The 18563-nt window shown below is 39.3% G+C and overlaps 2 protein-coding genes across 3 annotated transcripts in view; one reads left to right on the top strand and one right to left on the bottom strand.

The window, feature by feature from the left end:
• Window positions 1–4978: 4978 nt before the first annotated feature.
• spmip11 (sperm microtubule inner protein 11) lies at window positions 4979–6342 on the top strand. The gene is made up of 4 exons (XM_086277583.1): window positions 4979–5165; window positions 5732–5908; window positions 5992–6115; window positions 6199–6342. The coding sequence occupies exons 1-4, from the start codon at window positions 4979–4981 to the stop codon at window positions 6245–6247; spliced, it is 537 nt and encodes a 178-aa protein (XP_086133709.1). The 3' UTR covers window positions 6248–6342.
• A 3733-nt stretch (window positions 6343–10075) lies between these two features.
• LOC147306067 (adenylate cyclase type 6-like) overlaps window positions 10076–18563 on the bottom strand; it is a 54880-nt gene continuing 46392 nt past the window's right edge. For both annotated transcript variants that reach the window (XM_086279009.1, XM_086279010.1), the window contains exons 14-24: window positions 16985–17072; window positions 16770–16886; window positions 16527–16679; window positions 16235–16410; window positions 15962–15982; window positions 15575–15604; window positions 15253–15385; window positions 14794–15057; window positions 14502–14706; window positions 14281–14405; window positions 10076–13018 (exon numbers count right to left, since the gene is read on the bottom strand). In XM_086279009.1, coding sequence (XP_086135135.1) covers window positions 12890–13018; window positions 14281–14405; window positions 14502–14706; window positions 14794–15057; window positions 15253–15385; window positions 15575–15604; window positions 15962–15982; window positions 16235–16410; window positions 16527–16679; window positions 16770–16886; window positions 16985–17072 — 1441 coding nt within the window. In that variant the 3' untranslated portion in view covers window positions 10076–12889. The remainder of the gene's footprint in view (window positions 13019–14280; window positions 14406–14501; window positions 14707–14793; window positions 15058–15252; window positions 15386–15574; window positions 15605–15961; window positions 15983–16234; window positions 16411–16526; window positions 16680–16769; window positions 16887–16984; window positions 17073–18563) is intronic.

Raw genomic sequence — 18563 nt, 5'->3', positions numbered from 1 at the left:
TTTGTCTTTGGGATGAACTAGTTTTTTGTGGCTGGGTCTGACACAAACTGTCTGCCATCTATAATCCAGTTTTGAGATCCCTTCAAAGACGCCTTAACCCCCACTAACATCCTGGGCCTTTTAACCTCAGGAAATCACCTAATAGGGTGGGGCAAGGTCTCACAATGAGTTCACCTGAAACCTTATTGTGATTGCTGATTGTGACCTACACCTGTTTTCACACCTTCGCTCATGTGATTAGGTATTGTAAAGGTAAATGATTAGGATCATTTGTCCTTCTTGGGTCGACACTCCCATGGGGCTTAAATCTGGGACTCTTCACCATTTGACCTCAGAAGTGAAGAAGCTTCTTGGATGAGAGGTGAAACGTCTTCAAGCAACTTAAAGAAGCCCAAACGCTTTTCTTTCCAAGGGTTGACTCTATCTTTACTTCCACCAAAGAGATGCATCTTAGTTTAACTTGTTATTCTAAATTGGCCGGAGATCTGAATTATTGCTTGTTTCTCTGTGATGACCTGGTAACCCAGCCCAAGTGTAGCATCTCTCTTTCTGAATAATGGATCTGATGGCACCTGGGAATTGGATATGTGCTTTAGAAAATGGTTGCATATGGAAAAGATCAATTAATGTCACAGTCTTTTTGTCCTCTCAGAAGCAATATACCTGCCAATATACATGTCCAGCAAACACACTTTACTGCTAATATTCCTAATAATCTTCTAAGTACTTTCTTCATAGGTAAAGTGTGTGTTTTAAATGCAAGCAATGACAGTAAAATAAGGTTTGAAGAACCACTGATGTGCAGTGTGAATAGAATTACAACAGCTTCATCATGCAGTACTGTGAATGCACTCACCATCTGTGCTGGCATCATCCTCCAGTAAGATCTCTGTGAGCAGGGCAGCAGGAGCTGTGTGTAAGACACTGTGGACCATCCTGAGGAGAGCGGACCAGGCCTCATTATGAAACACTATGATCACACTGGTGGTCGGGAGGCCAGGACAACGCCAAAACATCCGTTTCAAACAGCTGTCAGAGCCAAACTGAAAGTTAACCCGTACTAGATTTTTAACAAGGGGTACAGTACTGTGCAAAATCTCGAGTCACACACATAGAAATACAGTATGTAAGGGAAAAAGAGAGTTTGTATAATTCTAACTTGAAAGCCAATATTTGGTATGACCACCTTTATTCTTCAACACAGCCTGAACTCACTTAGGCAAGCTTTCTTGTCATTTCTTTAAGTAGTCTTTAGAAATAGTTCTCTGGGCTTCTTAAAGGACGTTCAAAGCTCTTCTTTAAATGTTGGTTGCCTTTTGTTCCATTTTCTGTCAAGATAACAGATGACTGCTTCACTAATATTGAATAATATTGAAGCAGTCATGACCCAGAGACCACTGATAGGATTCCACTCTGTTTTTCTATCCAGGTATACCTCTACTGTACTGATAATGTGTATGGGATTGTTGTCATGCTGAAAAATTAAGCAATTTCCAATCAGATGCTTTAATGTGGTATTACATGGTGGATCAAAATCTGACGGCGCATTTCTGCGTTCATAATTCCATCAATTTTGACAAGATCCCCAACACCACTAGCGTGAGTGGACCCCAAACTATTACAGAGACTAAACCATGTTTTGTAATGTTCATGACTGCAGACACTCACTGTTGTGTGAGTGTGTGTCTGCAGTCATGAAAAAAGCAACCAGTGTGGTTGTTCACTTTAGAGCTCGTGTGTCTTTGCCCAGATCACAGTGGAGGGAGATACAATCACCGGCAAACTGGTTAAACTGGTTTTTCTTAGTCCATTTTACTTTCCCTTTATGGTCTTTATCATTTGCGCCCGGTGCCCTGGAATCTTGGAGAGGCCTCTGAAGTTGAGGCTTGAGCTCCTCTTTAAGGTAAAGTCTAGGAGAACAGCTGAGACCTGAAGAATCTGGGAACACGCTATTATGCTCAAGGATGAGTCCCCTGAGTCTCCCCACACTGCCAAAGGGAGGTATGGTGGTTGGGGCGATCGTGGCTCAAGAGTTGGGAGTTCGCCTTGTAATCGGAAGGTTGCCGGTTCGAGCCCCAGCTTGGACAGTCTCGGTCGTTGTGTCCTTGGGCAAGACACTTCACCCGTTGCCTACTGGTGGTAGTCAGAGGGCCCGGTGGTGCCAGTGTCCGGCAGCCTCGCCTCTGTCAGTGCGCCCCAGGGTGGCTGTGGCTACAATGTAGCTTGCCATCACCAGTGTGTGAATGGGTGGATGACAGGTTGTGTAAAGCGCTTTGGGGTCCTTAGGGACTAGAAAAGCGCTATACAAATACAGGCCATTTGTGGAGGGGCTTTGTAAATGATGTAGTATGAAATGAACAGCAAACTCAAAAAGCAGGTTATCGCTAACTTTACTGATTGGGTGAATTGATGGCTGAAGAAGCACATGATTAGCACAAGGTAGTGCTGACATAAAACAGAGCAGAAAAAAATGAGAGAAAACAGTAAAAATCTTTAAGAAAGCAATTATATAAAGTTTTACTTACTTACTAAGTCATAAAGAAAATCATTTATTGCTGGCAAATGTGCTGAATGGTCTTTAAATAAAACCCACCAGCATGCTTTTTTTTTGTTATAGTAAGTATATTATTAAACTCAATTTCCATGTACCAGATTTCATGTGATATTTATTTTCATCTATGATGGAGTAAGAAGTGTTTACAAATAATATAAAATAAATATATGTGAAAATAATGATCTACAGAACAATTACTGCAGTTAACACAATGTTTATATTGTAAATTCTAATCAGCACTTACACATTACCCATATCCCTATATGGGTCTAAGTGTTGAACCCATCCATTATTGTTTTTTGAACGTGTAATTTGGCTGGTAGTAGGAAACAATTTAATCAATCAAAAAGAACAACAACTGCTCAAACCGGTTTATCGTTTGGAAGAGATGTTTTATTTATTCCACAGCTTTTACATGTTTTCTTCGATGTCTCTTGTCTTAGCTTGTTAATTGTCTTTAATTTTCTATTCTTTTAACTTGGATTTTTACTGCTTTCACACTTTACTTGTATCCTTTTTATCTTTTACTGCAAGAGTTATTTTTAATATTGTATATAAAATTAGATCACAAACACAGTTTAAATAACATTATACAGCAAATATTCTATTTTTGTATAACATGTATGCAGTGTATATCAATGCATTATTAGAAATAAGCATTTCTTTTTTTTTCTTTTTTTTTTTTTTTTTCCTCCCTCCCTCCCCACGTTCCTCTTTTTCTCTCTAACTCTGTCAACTTGGTGTCCACGGCAAAACTCTGTCGGAATACCCAATGAGGATTACAAGAGTGGGAGCAATGGCTTTCTAGAGTTGTGTGTGCGTGTGTGTCTGTGTGTGTTTATGCATGTATGTGTGGCTATGTGTGTGTGTGTGTGTCTCACTTGTTTGTGGAACAAAAATGTCCTAGTGTGTCCCAAGACAGACATTTGGCTGTGTCCCATTGGCTATAGAGGATTACAAACCCTCTCTTTGCCTCTTCACACTGGTCCACAGTGCTTCACTCCCCCTGGCTAATGACCCAGTGAGACACATTCATTCCTTCAAATAGACCCCAGATCTGGGCTCATCTCTGAAATTTCCTCTACATTAGGCATTTAAACTCCAGGGAGTGATCACCAAGAAACTGGGAAAGACATCCTTGGATTCTTGTAGCCCCCCCCCCCCCCCCCTTATTGCTTATTGGGTTCACAAAAGACAACAGGTAGCAGCGAGCAATTGATTTTACTTTTTTTTTTTTTTTTTTTTTTTTTTTAAATGACATCAGAAACAGCAGTATGCGACATTACGTGATGGCAGAGCTTCAGTTCATCCTCTGTCATTTTTTTTTTTTTTTTTTTTTTTAATAAATAGGACAGGGGGAATGAATGAGAGAAAGAGGGGGAGAGAAAGAAAGAAAACCAAAGGGGAGAAGAGACGGTGAGAAGGGGGGGGAAGAGAGAGAGAGAAAAAAAAAAAAAGAACTCCTGGGTCACCTGTATGGAGAAAAAAAAACAAACAAACAAAAAAAACAAACAGAGGAGACAGCAAACAACAAAGAGCAACATAATAATAGAGAAAACAAAGCACCATCACAATAAACTAGCTAGCCATAGATATCAATATTTACTAAATAATAAACGATATTGTGCAGCACGCAAGATAGACAGCGCACAGTGTGCTTTGAGGTAGCAGCCAAGAAAGCTTTAGTCCGCGTCTGTGAATACCCATGTGTGCATACCTGTGTGGATCAGCATGCTTGCATTCCAAAGGTTTCTCCATGTAATGATCTGCTAGGGGTAACCTTTAAGATATCATAGGTGAAGTTGTTAGTCTAAAAGTGAGTTATAAAGACATTGAGTTATAAATTGTTACTTTTTCTACATAGGGTTTTACCCATTAATCAACGGCTTTTAAAATTTTGTTGATATATACAGCAAAACACCTCGTATTTTTAGTTTTATTTCATCTGGGAACTGGCTGTGTTTAAATGCCTTCAGGTGATCTGGACCAAATATTTACAGATCACTAACTACTTCTGACTTCCTGACATTGTTTTGCATGCCAGGCAGTTTAAATTATTTGTGTGAAATGTTAAATGTGTGACAGTCCACACAGATTTTAGTTATAGAGTTATTTGAAAATTGTAGAACAGTGAATTTTGAACCCTTAGAAACCCTTAGAAATTAAATTTACTGCTTTTGAGATATAGCAGTATCAGTAGTAAAAAGAAATTCTTCATAACGTTAGCGAAACACAATTTTATAATCACTATCTGTTTTGTCTTTTCTAACTGAACCTTTTTTATGCCAATATGATTACAGATTTTTTCTTTGTAATGATGTGAATCCAACAGATATACGACAGCCCTAACTCGCACCAGACATCTTTGAAATCTAGCAAGTTATTTATCATTAAGTTGGTTCCGGGTAGGCGGGGCTTGTTGCCATGGTTATGTGTAAACGGAAAGTTCTGGTTTATTTACAGGGGGTTTTGTCTCTGGTGTGTCTCTACGGCAGGTTCGGGCAGACAAACTGCAACGTTATGACCTTTTTTGGTTTGACATACCTGGGTTATCAGAACCCGATAGGCGATAGAATGATACTGAATCCCCGGGGACCGTCTAATCCTAACGGTAAGGAGAGCTTTGCTTTCGCTTATGTGAACAATAGGTCTGAAAGCGGGGCTTGGTTGTCTTTTGGCCTAGAGTTACCTAAAGGTTTAGCTACGTGGAAAATTGGCTCATAATTTCAAAACTCTTCAAAAAGAATAAAAGATAGCAGTCTGTATTTGGAGTTCATGGTGTAGACATTTGATTTATGTCTACACCATGAACTTTGATTTTAATTTATTAATACCTAATTTATTTTCACAATCTTTTGACTTTTTATTTGGTCAGTAAAATAGAATTAAATTACACTCAGTAATTGCTTCTCCCCTTTGCCTTCAGAACTGCCTTTATTCTTTGTGGCATCGATCCAACAAGGCGCTGGAAATATTCCTCAGAGATTTTGGTCCATATTGACATGATGCCATCACACAGTTGCTGCACATCCCTGATGTATATCCGTCAAATCCCCAAATTTGCTCTATTAGATTGATTGTAGCAGCAGGCAACTTAATATTGTCCTTTAGGGCCATTGACAAGCTTTATTAGACCATATTTAGTTGTAACAGCAGTGGTAACATATCTCATTACAGATGGCAACAGCAACATCAAAGCCGGGATGCCACCTTCTCTTCAAGAACAACCGAGACACCTCAGATGTGTAGAGGACTGCCAACTTTCTGACCAGCCTCTTCCCCACAGCACTGACATACACAATGGGAGCCATGAGAGATGCGAAGCGATGATTAAGCGGCTTCAAACACCTAGATGTTAGTAAATATAACAGATGTGAATGTTGATGAGTAAACAGCTGCATCAAACAATGAGAGCCTTGGTTTCCTCTGTTCTCCAGCTCCAAACCAGCTCTACATGGTGCCTCTGACAGAGAGCCAGAGGTATGGCTGGATGGTGTCCAAGAACCCTGAGCCATGGATGCTAGTCAGACGGTTTCCTCGAAAGAACAGCGAAATGACCAAGTATGTAACATTTTCAAATCAAATAATTTTTTTGTTTTATTTTTTATAACATGTGAGTGAACTTGTTTTTATTACTTTCATAGGTTTGTTAAAGAAATGTTAAAGACGGACCCGAACTTCAGCCTGTTATGAAAACTTTTGGAGTAACACAAATTACCTCACACATAAAAACAGCAACAAACATGATGTGAAAACGTGAAATTAAACTGACAACATGCACACTTTTAGAGGTTTTTTTTTTTTTTGCCTCATGCAATAGTGTTAAGCCTATTTTTGTAATGAGTGTGCTCTCTTTTTTTACATTTAAGTAATTCTTTGAATGACATGTACAGTATTAAGCCTTTGTAGAAAGTTACTGCTCAGCCAGTTTTTGGAGGTGTAAAAATGTTGGAGGGTTGCTCATTGGAGAAAAACAAAAGGGTATTCAGTCTTAAAGTTATTAAAGCAAGGAAAAACAGGATTTGCTTTACTCCATAGTAAGGTACAGGGCCATTGATGCATCACTAACAATAAGGGTCCTTACATCTCAGATCATTGAATTTTTAGAACATTTTCTGGGCAACTATCTCTGATTTCTGTCATAATTTTGTGTTTAAATCATCTGGACACAGCAACCTTTCCTTGAAGACTAGTCATTTCAGATGAGTTACTAGTTTTTTTCAATACATTTAATATTTTTTTCTGTGTTTATTTTTACTTGTTGAATTTTAATGCCTCTTATTATTTTTTAAACTCAGTATGACTTATCTGACCCTTCCAGGCCAATGTGCATGCATATAAAGTGGGTGTGAAAAATGAAAAAAGTACACATATATTTTAAGTTATTGTCTCAGTTTTAATTTGATTACAGTTTGGAAACTATTTGAATATTTTTTCTGTTCAGATCTGCTGATATTGTTGTTTCTGTGGTATAACTTGTATCATATTTGCTAAATCCAGCACGAAAGTTGAATGAAAAGAGCATTTCCATAATTTTTATCACCAAAAAAAATCATTTTTAGAAAATGTTTTGCATGTTTTAGTTACAATTTACAGATTGCCACTAGTCATTTTTTGCATTGTTAATTTCTTTTTTGTGTGCTCAAATATGGAACTTTACAAGACTACTTGCATATTTGTTCCACATTGCATGGCAAATGCATTTTCTGATATTTTTTTTTTATGTGTCCGTCCCAAATTATAGGTCATGATTTATTTTTATGGTAAGAAAGACCAGCGAAAATTTCAGGCTTTTGGTTTTTGAGGTAATCATGTTCAAACATTGCCTCAGATTTCAAAGTGTGGGAAAAACATGGTGGAAGTGGGCTGACGGACCATCTAAAAATATATATTTATCTTGAAAAGTATTTGATATATAAATGGGCATTGCAATTAAAAATTCCTCTCGGGAACTCAGAAATTCCAGCTTCAAATGGAACTCACCATTATAGTCACCATTAGAGTCGCTTTGGCGATTCTTGTATTACCTCCTTACACAGAGGATACACTGGAGCATCCTTTTTGAAAGGAAAAGAGATAATGCCAGCTAACAGTTCATTTTTCATTCCATGCCATGACGTGCTGATATGTTTTAAGACTTCCAAAACAACTTACATTAAACTCACGCCTGATATTCTTGTGATGTCATTGCCTAGTATGAAAAAAGTTGCATAATTAAAGATAATGAGCTCTTTTAAAATGATTAACGTGAATTGAAGTTTTACCATAATTCATGTGTTAGTTGTGTTCATTGCTGTATTGCATTATTTAATATTTCCATTTATTAAGTCATACAAAGCCTTTAAAAAAGGCATCTAATTTCACCTTTTTAGCCAGTTTTTTTTTCTTTAAAGTACCAACCTTGGCAACAAATTAAGATTTTTTTTCACCAGTGGTTCTCATTTACATGGCATTAAAACAGCCCCATAAGAAGACAAAGAGAAAAGATTTAAGATGTGGATTTTGGGTTTCACCACAGCAAAACCATGTCAGCAACATCCCCTTTGTTAAGGAGCCATGTGTAAGTGCAGTGATTCCTAAAATAATCAAATAATAACTCTTACAATTACTTTCAGAGTTGAGATGCTCATGGTAATTAAGGTTGGTTACTTACAGTTAAAAAAAATATAATTAAGTTTGAAAGTACATATTTCAATTTAAGTCATAAAAAAAGCAGTGTGTAAGCAGTGTTTGTAGACTCAGAAAGTAAGTCTACAAAGGTTTCAGCTCTGTTACACCAGGTGAGGGATTCTGTCACTTCTGTGCTGGAATCTGGGAATATAAACACATGTTTGAGCGAATTTAATCTCTTATATATTCATCTCATAAAGTATGCATGACCGCAAGTTCACAAGTTGCAGTAACTGATCCTGAAACCCAGTCCTTGAAGACTTCCTGTTTGGCACTGGAAATCAAAACTGCCAACTAGTATGTGATGACTGAGGCTTCCTATTTCTTATGTGTCTGAAATATATTTACCTCCTCCAGTGCTGAAGCAGTGAAATCAGTACAGTATGGGCTGACACTGGGATCCTTCAGCAGAATGATAACGGTTTGTTCCCTGAAATCTAATCGTGTCACAATTTATGTCTTTGAGAAACACAAAACATAAAAAGATTTCCCTTTCCGTTTATACTCAGGTCAGCTAGTTTCTGTGTTTGTGCTGTGAATGGTTTCTCCTGTCTCTTCATGCTCATTTGTTGGCTGTTATATACATGCTGGTGCTATTATGACTGCCTCAAAGGCCACAACAAAGAATGGAGTCACACCACCCACTGAATAGGGATTACCAAAGGTTTATTAAACTTAGTAATAATCATGGTTCATGTAAGGCTGTATCAGTGGTGCAAAGCCATGAATGGATGGCAGTTGTATGTTTAGAAACTGAATTAAGATAATAGGTCAAATAAAACAAAACAAAACAAAACAAACAGGGTTGCCATTGCATGGAGGCGGTGCAAACACTGTCAGCAAAGGAGTAGTCGGAGTGAAGACAGGGCGAGGTCTCAAAAGGCAGGGTTCAAATGTCCCTGGCCGGGTGTGGAGGGCCAGGTTTTCCAGGAAACTCCTGCAACACACACACACACACACACACACACACACACACATGGCAAACCTTGCACAAAAGCCTGTGGCCATAACAGATACCAACAGTTAGAAATCGGTAATATCCACCCAGTTATTTCCCCTTATCCAATTTGAGGTCAATGAATCTGACCCTCAAAGGTCAGAGGGGCTGGAGCTTATGGGTAAGTGGCAGGGTACACCTTGGCCAGTCTCTCAAAGGGCTAACACAGTGAGACAGACAACCATTCACATTCATACCTATGGTCAATCTACGTGAACCAATTAACCCCACTAACTGCATGTCTTCAGACTGTAGGAGGAAGCTGAAATACATGTAAACACCACACAGTAAGGCCCTGAACAGATGGTGGATTTAAACACAGGAAATACTTGCTGGGAGGTAAAAGCACTAACCGTTACGCCACTGTGCTGCCCTCAGCAGCTTATATATGCCGATAATGTTGGTGCACTGATCATCAGGAGTCTTTTCTCATGTTTCCTGCTGCTGTTGCCCTTTACCTTTGAGAATACCTTGGTTTGAAGGCTTGTTTCCTACACATAAAAATGATGGATTTAAGGTCCCCCTACATAAAAAATGTGATCTAAAACCCTTTTTTCTTACAAAAAAGGAACTCAGGTCAATTTAGTTTTAATTATATATCACAACAGTCACCTTAAGGTGCTTTATATTGTAAAGACCCTACAATAATAGAGGGAAAAAAACCCCCAATAATTAGACAGCACCCTATGAGCAAGCACTTGGTGACAGTGGGAAGGAATAACTCCTTTTTAACAGGAAAAAACCTCTGGCAGAATAAGGTTTAGGGAAGCTAAGACTACTGGAGGTTTCTATAAAGCAAAGATAATGACTGAGTCACATTCAGCATCAGGAGCAAAAATACAGTCACACAAAACAGCCATTGATTTTTTTTTATTTTTTTCTTCAAGGGGAAATGTTATTTTTCTCTTTGTCATAGTCCTCAACTCTTCTCGTCCTTCAAAACTTTGCAAAAAACAAAACAACAAAAAAAAATCCCCTTTTCAACTCTTCCAACTCAGGGAAAAATACAAATAAAACAAAAACAAATACGGAAGGATTCATCAGGCCTGAGCAAAAACACTGTTTCAGTAGTATGGGGACAAACCTTCCTTCCCTCTCCTCTTCCCTTCCCCTCCCAAAAGCATCCCAAGAGTTAACAATCAACACAAGTCTATGGACAGCCAATAGAAATAGAATACATACAATGAACATCTTTATAATAAACTCAAGTGCATTTTATAAACTCTTTGCTTTATACGAATCACTCTTCATTGGTCACAGTTCATGTGATAGTTGGTGATCTCCGTTGCATTACTGTCCTCTAGACGCAAGCCCGAGTATCATTGCACAGGAGGGACCAAAAGCACAGGGCTGCGTGAGCTGGCTTTGGTACAAACGTGATCAACTGTTGGTTGCCACTGCTAAGTGTGAGGGAAGAGCTGAGTCAGGGCTGATCCTACAAATTAACAGAAAGCTGCGCCCGGGGGAACCAAGACCTTTACAACGATGAGAAAGTTAACGTAAAAAATAATAATAATAATGTCGACGAGCCCTTGTCCCTCTTTCTCTCTCTCTGCCCAAACATTAGCGGTCCAGGCAGGGAAAGCAAGCACACTTCCCATTTAGTGTTAATCTGTGATTTGTTTTATGTCAACTTAAGGCAATCAGACTCAGCAATCAGTGCTTTCATTTTCCACTGAGGCGGGTGTAATAGGAGAGAAAATATGTGAAGGCCTACCAACTCGACCTTGTCCTCTTTAAACAGCGTAACACGAGGGATGCTGTTTGTTACCACTGAGAACTTTAACGTGTGTGGAGGTCACCGAAAAGCCTGGCTGAGATTTACAATACTGCAGTAGTGGCATGAATTAAAAAAAAAAAAAAAAAAAAAAAAAAAGAGCAAAAAACAAAAAAAGCACAGTGATTCATTTGTAAATGTGTGTGTGTTTACTGCTATGCTTATGTGAGCATACACCACTTGGGCTCTGCTGCAAAGGCAGCTAATGGTTATTACTTACTATACATGATCACACCTATCGTCAGCTTAAAAATACTGTACTGTACATCAGGACTGAACAGCAGAACTCATTGGCTGCAGTTGATCAGTTGGTACCAGTGAGCTGGAGCTTTACGACTGGCATTTTACAAGAAAGCGTGCTGGTCTTTGATCCTCTTCATCGGAATGGAGTCATCATATTAAGCATAATAATTAATCAGAATCATCATAATAATAACAACATTAAGAATATACAAATGATGGATACAGAAGTGATACAAAATACCCTACGCTGAAAACGAACAAAAATGAAAACCAGATACCACAATCAGACATGCTTCAAAGCAGTTATGTTTGGCAAGAAAGCAGTTTCATTGTATCATAAAAACCTCACAGTGAAAATAGTTATGCCCCTTCAGGATTACAAAGCACAGTATTCAGTTAAAATCAATATATATTAATTTCCTTCATCTATTTCTTCTTCATAGAAGAATCAGGCTGTGCGATACCGATGCATTGAAATCCAAAGTTTCTCCCCCTCCCCCCCCGAAGGCTCTGGAACGGGTCTCGGATCTAAGTTCCTTCATTTCCATCTGTACCAAAACAATACCTCTCTGAAAGGGAAGGAGCAGTCGATGTCGGTGTACTGTCACGGCCGAAAAAACGGCTCAAGCTCTAAGGAACCAATCGGATGTGAAGTGAGGATGAAGAGGGGCCAAATCCTGGCTGGCTCTACTTTTACTGCTCAGGTATAACCTTCTGATAACATCCTTAGTCGTCTTTAGTCAGTTTTAAGTTAACCTAATTTAACAATCGAGGTCAGCGTTTGAATTTAGGGTTCGTGATATGCTCTTTGCTGCCTGAATGACAGACGAAATAAATGTTTTGTACATAGTCTAAAAAAGGGAGGGAGCAGACTTTGTGGCCAGCATTTGGGCAGAAAGACGGAGGGTTCAGGCCCTCTGCTTAAATAACAGAGGCGGAGATCATTGCTAACTCTAGCAAGAACATATCCACACGTCTTGCCTTGCTTTTAGTAAATACTTTAGTCTTTGGTCAATATATTCCTCCTCAGTTTATACATATATTCATACACACACAAATATGCATGTACATACACACTTAAAAAACGTGTAATAGACTGGATATTTGTGCCCGTATGTTTCCACACTTTTTCATAAAGGACCCTTTTTGCACAAAACATCGAGATCGAAATAAATAATTAATGCAGAAATAAAACATGAGTACCTGTTTGTAATTCATGTGAAATTAAAAAAAAAAAATACAGAATAAGAAAACAAACGAACAAAAAGACCCAAAGTAAAATAAAAAAGTAGCCGTATGTACAGCGTTAATCTTCTTTTGACACAGGCTAAAAGGCGTTTTAAATAAACAGACTTTGCATCTTTCAAGAAGCCTGAGAGAGAGGCTAGACATGAGAAAAACACGTGTCCTTCGACATGTACGGGATCCAAAACGGCCGTCAAACGAGAACATTTTCCTCTCATCTAGAACACTTTCCGTTTGAAGTCTTCAAAGTTTCTCTTTTTCCCCCTCTTTGCTCGGGATTCAAGTGGTGGCGTCTCTAGTTCTTAGCCGCTCGCTCACACCGCGAGTCCTCGCTCAGTGGTGCCGTGTCCTTGCAGTGGGGGGGTCATCCCAGCATCTGCTGCTGCTGCCGCTGTCTTGGCTGCTAACTGTTGGGCGGTCCATCATTCAGGAAGTAGGTTGTCATTTCGCCTTTACCTTTTACCTTTACGACCCCACGACACTCAAGCACGTAGCCTTTGCTTACAAGCACCTGGTAGAGGTCTGTGGTCACCTGTGAAAAGATGTACACAACGATTTACAAAAGAGCGCAATATTTTAAAAGCAGTCACTTCAAACTCTTCGTCTGTTTTTGCACTGATAAACTTTTATTATGAAGCTGACAAAATGAAGTCAAGAAATCTTTACATTTAAAACTGAATTAAGCAACTTTTAATTTAAATCGTATTGATGCTGGTTAAAATGTAAATAATAACACTCATACCACTAAATCTTACCAAAAATATTTTTAAAAAAAATCATATGTGAAATGTTGAAACTGAGATATTTGAGGCCTGCTTTGTTGGTTTTTTTGGGTTTTTAAAAAAAAAATTATATTCTGGTTTTGTTTTGTTTTTCACATTTAAGACAGTGTCTCAGCTTCCGCTAATAGATAAAAGTTTTAAAACAAATTTTATCTCACCGTTTACAACTTTACAATGCTAGCAGTAGCTTTTGCCAGTTTTTAGGGGGGGGAAATCCACTGTCCACAAACACTTCAGCACTAAACTGAAGAGAGACACAGTAAGCAAAAGGCTGCTGAGTTTAGAGAAGCACTCAGCAACTAAAAAGCTCAATATCTGCTCAATAAATTTCTCTCAGAAAAAAATGCAAATAGTAAGCTGCTTTGAGTTCCAATTTTTATTTGACTAATGTTAGTTTTGTGAGTTTTTACTTCTTTATTGTTCTAGTATACTGCGATCTTTAATATCATGATATCGAGTCTCTTGCTGTTACTTTACTCTTTCAGTTCTGTGATGTCTCTTGTGTTCTTGTTTGAGCCTCGTCTATTGTCTGCATAGTAGTCTTGTTCCCTGCGTTGTGCCTCCCTCAGTCTCATTTCTGCGTTTACGCTTTGTTCCCTTTGTGTTCATGTAGGTCTCTTACATTCTGCTAAGTGCTTGTATTCATATCTCTATTGGTCTTCTTTGGTTATTTCTTATTTTACTTTGAAGTTTTGGTTTCTTTTACTTCCTGTTTGTCCTCTGTGTATAAATAGTCCTGCATGTGTCCTGTATTTGTTACTTATGTGCAGTCCTGCGTTTTTTATTGCTTTAAATTTTGTTTTTGTTCTGTTTTCATCGTTGTTTCTATATTATTTCATTTCAGTATTAAAGCACACCTGGACATCTTATCTCTAAAGTGTTTTTATTTCACATTTCTACAGCAATCTATAAATGTGCAGATATAAAATATTACCATCAAATCCACCCAGTGATATTTGATTGCTCCCTAATAACCTATCCGGGCTGATTTTATTAGTTACAAGAAACCTACCTGTATGCAGTCAGGTACACCTGTGCTATCCATACGACTGGCCACATTGACTGTGTTTCCCCAGATATCATATTGAGGTTTCCGTGCTCCAATAACCCCCGCAACCACCGGCCCAATGTTCAGACCTGTCAATTCAAGACAAAAAACAAAAAAAAGTTAAACTGCACCAACAAAACCAGCAATGTATAACCACCGTGTTTCCTCCTCTAACTTCCTCTTACCTATCTTCATCTGGAAGTTGTTGAAGGAATGCTCGTTGATATATTTCATCTGCTCTCTCAGTCTCATGGCATAGTCAGCTAGTGCAGTAATATGGGAACGGCCTTCTTTGTCATAGGTGGAGTCGTTCAGACCTGACGCTGCCATGTAGGTGGAACCGATGGTCTTGATCTTCTCTAGCTGCCTGTACTTCTCCTCACTGATGATCTGAGAAGTAAGGAGATCACAGATGGTGACTGCACCTGAGAAACAAATGACGATCACACGCGGCCTTCCGAGACAGGCTGAGTTTACCTCGTCAAAGTCTGCGATGATCTCGTTAAGCAGCCGGAGGCATTCTACTCCCTCATTATTGGCCTCCAGCTCCACGTAGAACTCGGAGAAGTTGCTGATGGAGGCGAACATGACGGCTACACACTCACAGGACTGGTAATACAGCTCGTCGTTACGCCGCTCACGTGCCAGGAAGTGAGCGGCTACGTCCTTCGGTAGGATATTATGGAGGAGGCGACGATTGTAGGCTTGCAGCTCCTCCATCTCCTCCTTCTCCTCTGTGGCCTGGAAATAGAGGTTATTTATTAACTAAATCAGCTCTTATAGACACAGTGATATAATAATATAATAATTAATTTCAATTAACCATACAACAGCTCTATCAACTTTTTACTCATGGACATGTTTGAGGTATTAATGGAAGATCTTTTAGGTTAACATTGTCAGGTGGCGCCCTCTAGCGGACCCTGATGTCCATACCTGTAATTTCCACAGGAAGTCGAGGCGTGCAGTAGATTCAACCTGTTGGGCGTGCAGGTACAGTGCCAGGACAAAAACTGTGAGGATCACTGGAGTCATGACCCTCAGGGACACTTTGGTCACAACAAACGAGCTGCGGAGAGAATGACAAGCAGTGAGATTAAAGAAAGACTACAAAAAAACATTAAACAGAGAAAGAAACAAGCAAAAGATCAACAAGAAAATAACATTTAAAGAAAGGTGATGTTTAAAATTGGGCAAAATACATTATAGTAACTGAACAAGATGCAAAAATTAAAAGTAACATTGAATGTAGGCTTACCACTGGTTTGTAGTTTCATTGAAACTGGGCCTTAAATTAAAAAAAAAAAACAACAACTTTTAGTCAGTAGTAATAAATCATTTAAAATGATGATGCAAGAGATATTTACATCAGCAGTCTAAGGATTTGATTTTGATATCAATTTATTTCATGCTACATATTTGCAGCTAAGGTATAAATGAAAGTAGATTTTTAGAAAGAGACAATGAAACATGTTTTAAACTGTGGATTTCAATCTAATGGAATATGTATGTATAGAAGTGAAGTGAAGGAATTAAAAGCTAAATCCACAAACCGTACTTTTTTGTTTGTGTTCTGACCAAAAAATTCAATGGCAAAGGTTTAAATGCAAAAACATCAATAATAATTAAAAAAAAAACAACTTACCACTGAGTTTCATTTAAATCACTAAAAACAGACAGAAAGATTCAAATATATTAATAAAATGCACAAACTTGATTTCACTGTTGTACATGCTCGAATTCATGAGTAAACAGAAGCAAAATCAATGAAAGAGCAAATAAGGGTATTTTAAGTATTTTGATTTATCCTTAAATTACTGAAAATAAAAATCTTCCATTCCCTTTCATCCCTTAAATTATCAGTACAAATGAAGTAAACCCTCTCGGTGACTTGTAATTTCACACTTGTTTCACTTACATGGCATTGGAGGTGACAAAGAGGTCTGCATTGTCAAACAGTGCTACTTGTGGCCACTCCACCAGCAGCAGGAAGGTGAGCTGGATGAGCAGCATGAGGGCCAGCTTCCCTATGCTGCTGATCTGCAGGAACACGGAGCAGGCCAGCAGCGTCAGCAGCACGCTGTAGCTGAAATACTGACACAAACAGGAGGCAGCGGCGTCACAAGCACGCATCATCGACGATAGGTGTCAGGAAAACACAAATGCAAATCTGAGACTCTTCTTTTAAAGCGTGTGGACCGTTTGCTCACCTCAGGAAAGGGGCAGGAGGGGCCTCGGCTGGGGCAGATCTCTAGACCCCCCTCGACGGACACATTCAAGCTGCGGATCAGACAGGGAGTCACCGCAGAGGTGTTCAGCTTCTCAGCGACGCATTCAGCCAAACCCGTGGTGTCGCAGGCAAACTGCATGAAAGTGAAGCAGCACGACTTCAAACAATGTCGCACAAAGTTAGCAGATGCGCTTAATTTGTTTAGCGATAACTTTGATCTCACCATATTAACGAAGGCAGAGATAAAGACGAGGATAATGGAGAATACTCCAACCAGCGTGCTGTTGGTGCGAGACTGGACAATCTTCTTCGAGACAGTCTGCATCGCAGCTGGAAAAATCTACGAGCGGAAATGATGAACATGTTAAATACACGGTGAAGGCAAGAAAAAGAAAATGAGCGCAACATTTGGTATGGAGTCCAGGTGACCTGCTCTACCTTGATGCAAGAGTATATGGCACAGATGAAGAGGATGTTGGCGAGTATGATGAAGATACTGATGTAGATTCCCAGCATGACCGGGGTGCTGCAGGAAAGAATAGAGAACACAGATTATAAAAGGACATTTAGGGTTTTGTTTTACAATCATCATTATTATTATCTAAATCAGTTAAATTTCAGAAAAATACCCAGTTTATTTTTGGCATTTCATTTTCAAGGAAGAACCTTGAAAGACCCTTAAGGTTTTTCACAATATCAACATTTTTTAAAACAGTTTTTTAAAAAAAAACAATCAATCTAAATATATTTATACCAAAAAATCATGGTCTAAAACAGCGGTCCCTAACCACTGGGCCACAGACCAGTCCGTGAGTCGCTTGGTACAGGGCCGCAAGAGTTGAGGCTTGGGTGTGAAATTTATGGTTTTCGGGGTTTTTATTGGTTTTTAGTGTTATTTTTTTAATGTTTTTTATCGTTAACTCGGTTTCCCCAGGAGTTTTCCTGTGTGTTATGAATAAATCTTCTTTTTTGGGGGTATCGGCACTGGTTTTATTTTGTTGTATTTATGCGCGGCACCTTAAAGGCCGGTCCGTGAAAATATTGTCGGACATAAATCGGTCCATGGCGCAAAAAAGGTTGGGGAACGCTGGTCTAAAATGAGTGTGGGGGCTTTAATCCATATTTGTGAACATCTGGAAAAGCCCAGCAGCATGACAGCCTGTAACTCTAAGGAGGTAGGATAACTAAAAGTGTACAACCAGTGAGTTCCTCATCAGTTCTTATTAGTCACTAAAGTGGGCGGAGCAACCCTCGGGCAGGTTCAGTTCACCAACATGTGCAACATGTCGTTCAATCACGTTTTACTGGAACGGTGTGCATCAGTGGGGAAAGGTCAGACCAGCAGTCAGTTACACATCAGGAGTGATGTGTATAATAAACTGCACTCAATCAGCTGACAACAGGGGGCTCAAAGGTGACACAACTTGGACATAAAAGTGGATTTCAGGAGGAAACGTTGTTGCACTGTGAAAGTTTATATTGTCAAAACACATTGGGAGCTTAATAGGGGTGCAACGATACTCATATCGATATTGAACCGTTAGATAAAGTGCTTTCGGTTCGGTACGCATATGTATGAACAATACAAAATTTGTAATTTATTTTATCAACTTTCCTTCTGACGATGCTGTCTGTGTTGAGCGCTCAGTGAATCTGCGTTCGACTACTCCGCCTAGGCTGCACTGTCGAGCGCAGATCCACTGAGCGTTCAACACAGACAGCATCGTCAGAAGGAAGAGCGCAGGGCAAGCTAGCGAGACAGAAGTTAAGCTCTCCTTGCAACATGGCAAATTGAACCTCCCCCACCCTCATTCAGATCTGGCGTTTGGAATTATTTTGGGTTTCATGTGACATATGACCCTGAAGGTAAGCGCGTCATGGACTAAAGTAAAACAGTATGTTGGATGTGCCACGCAATGCTCAATTACATGGGTGGGAACTAGTGTGTTAGCGCAGTTAGCTCGTTAACGTGTTGGCCGTCTAGCCCCACGCACGGGGCGATCAGGGGTAGCTCGTT

This window comes from Aulonocara sp. 'chitande type north' Nkhata Bay, linkage group LG20 (assembly GCF_057382095.1).
Source record: "Aulonocara sp. 'chitande type north' Nkhata Bay isolate Kocher_YH1m ecotype deep benthic linkage group LG20, A_spYH_male_GT1.1, whole genome shotgun sequence".
NCBI lineage: Eukaryota > Metazoa > Chordata > Actinopteri > Cichliformes > Cichlidae > Aulonocara > Aulonocara sp. 'chitande type north' Nkhata Bay.
This window is presented reverse-complemented; position numbering and strand designations above follow the sequence as displayed.

Excerpts from the sequence above, each read along its gene's own strand:
- spmip11 (XM_086277583.1), top strand. The coding sequence starts at position 4,979 with ATGGTTATGTGTAAACGGAAAGTTCTGGTTTATTTACAGGGGGTTTTG. Across the intron at positions 5,166-5,731 it reads GGGACCGTCTAATCCTAACG|ATGGCAACAGCAACATCAAA; the intron begins GTAAGGAGAGCT and ends ATCTCATTACAG. Across the intron at positions 6,116-6,198 it reads AAGAACAGCGAAATGACCAA|GTTTGTTAAAGAAATGTTAA; the intron begins GTATGTAACATT and ends TTACTTTCATAG.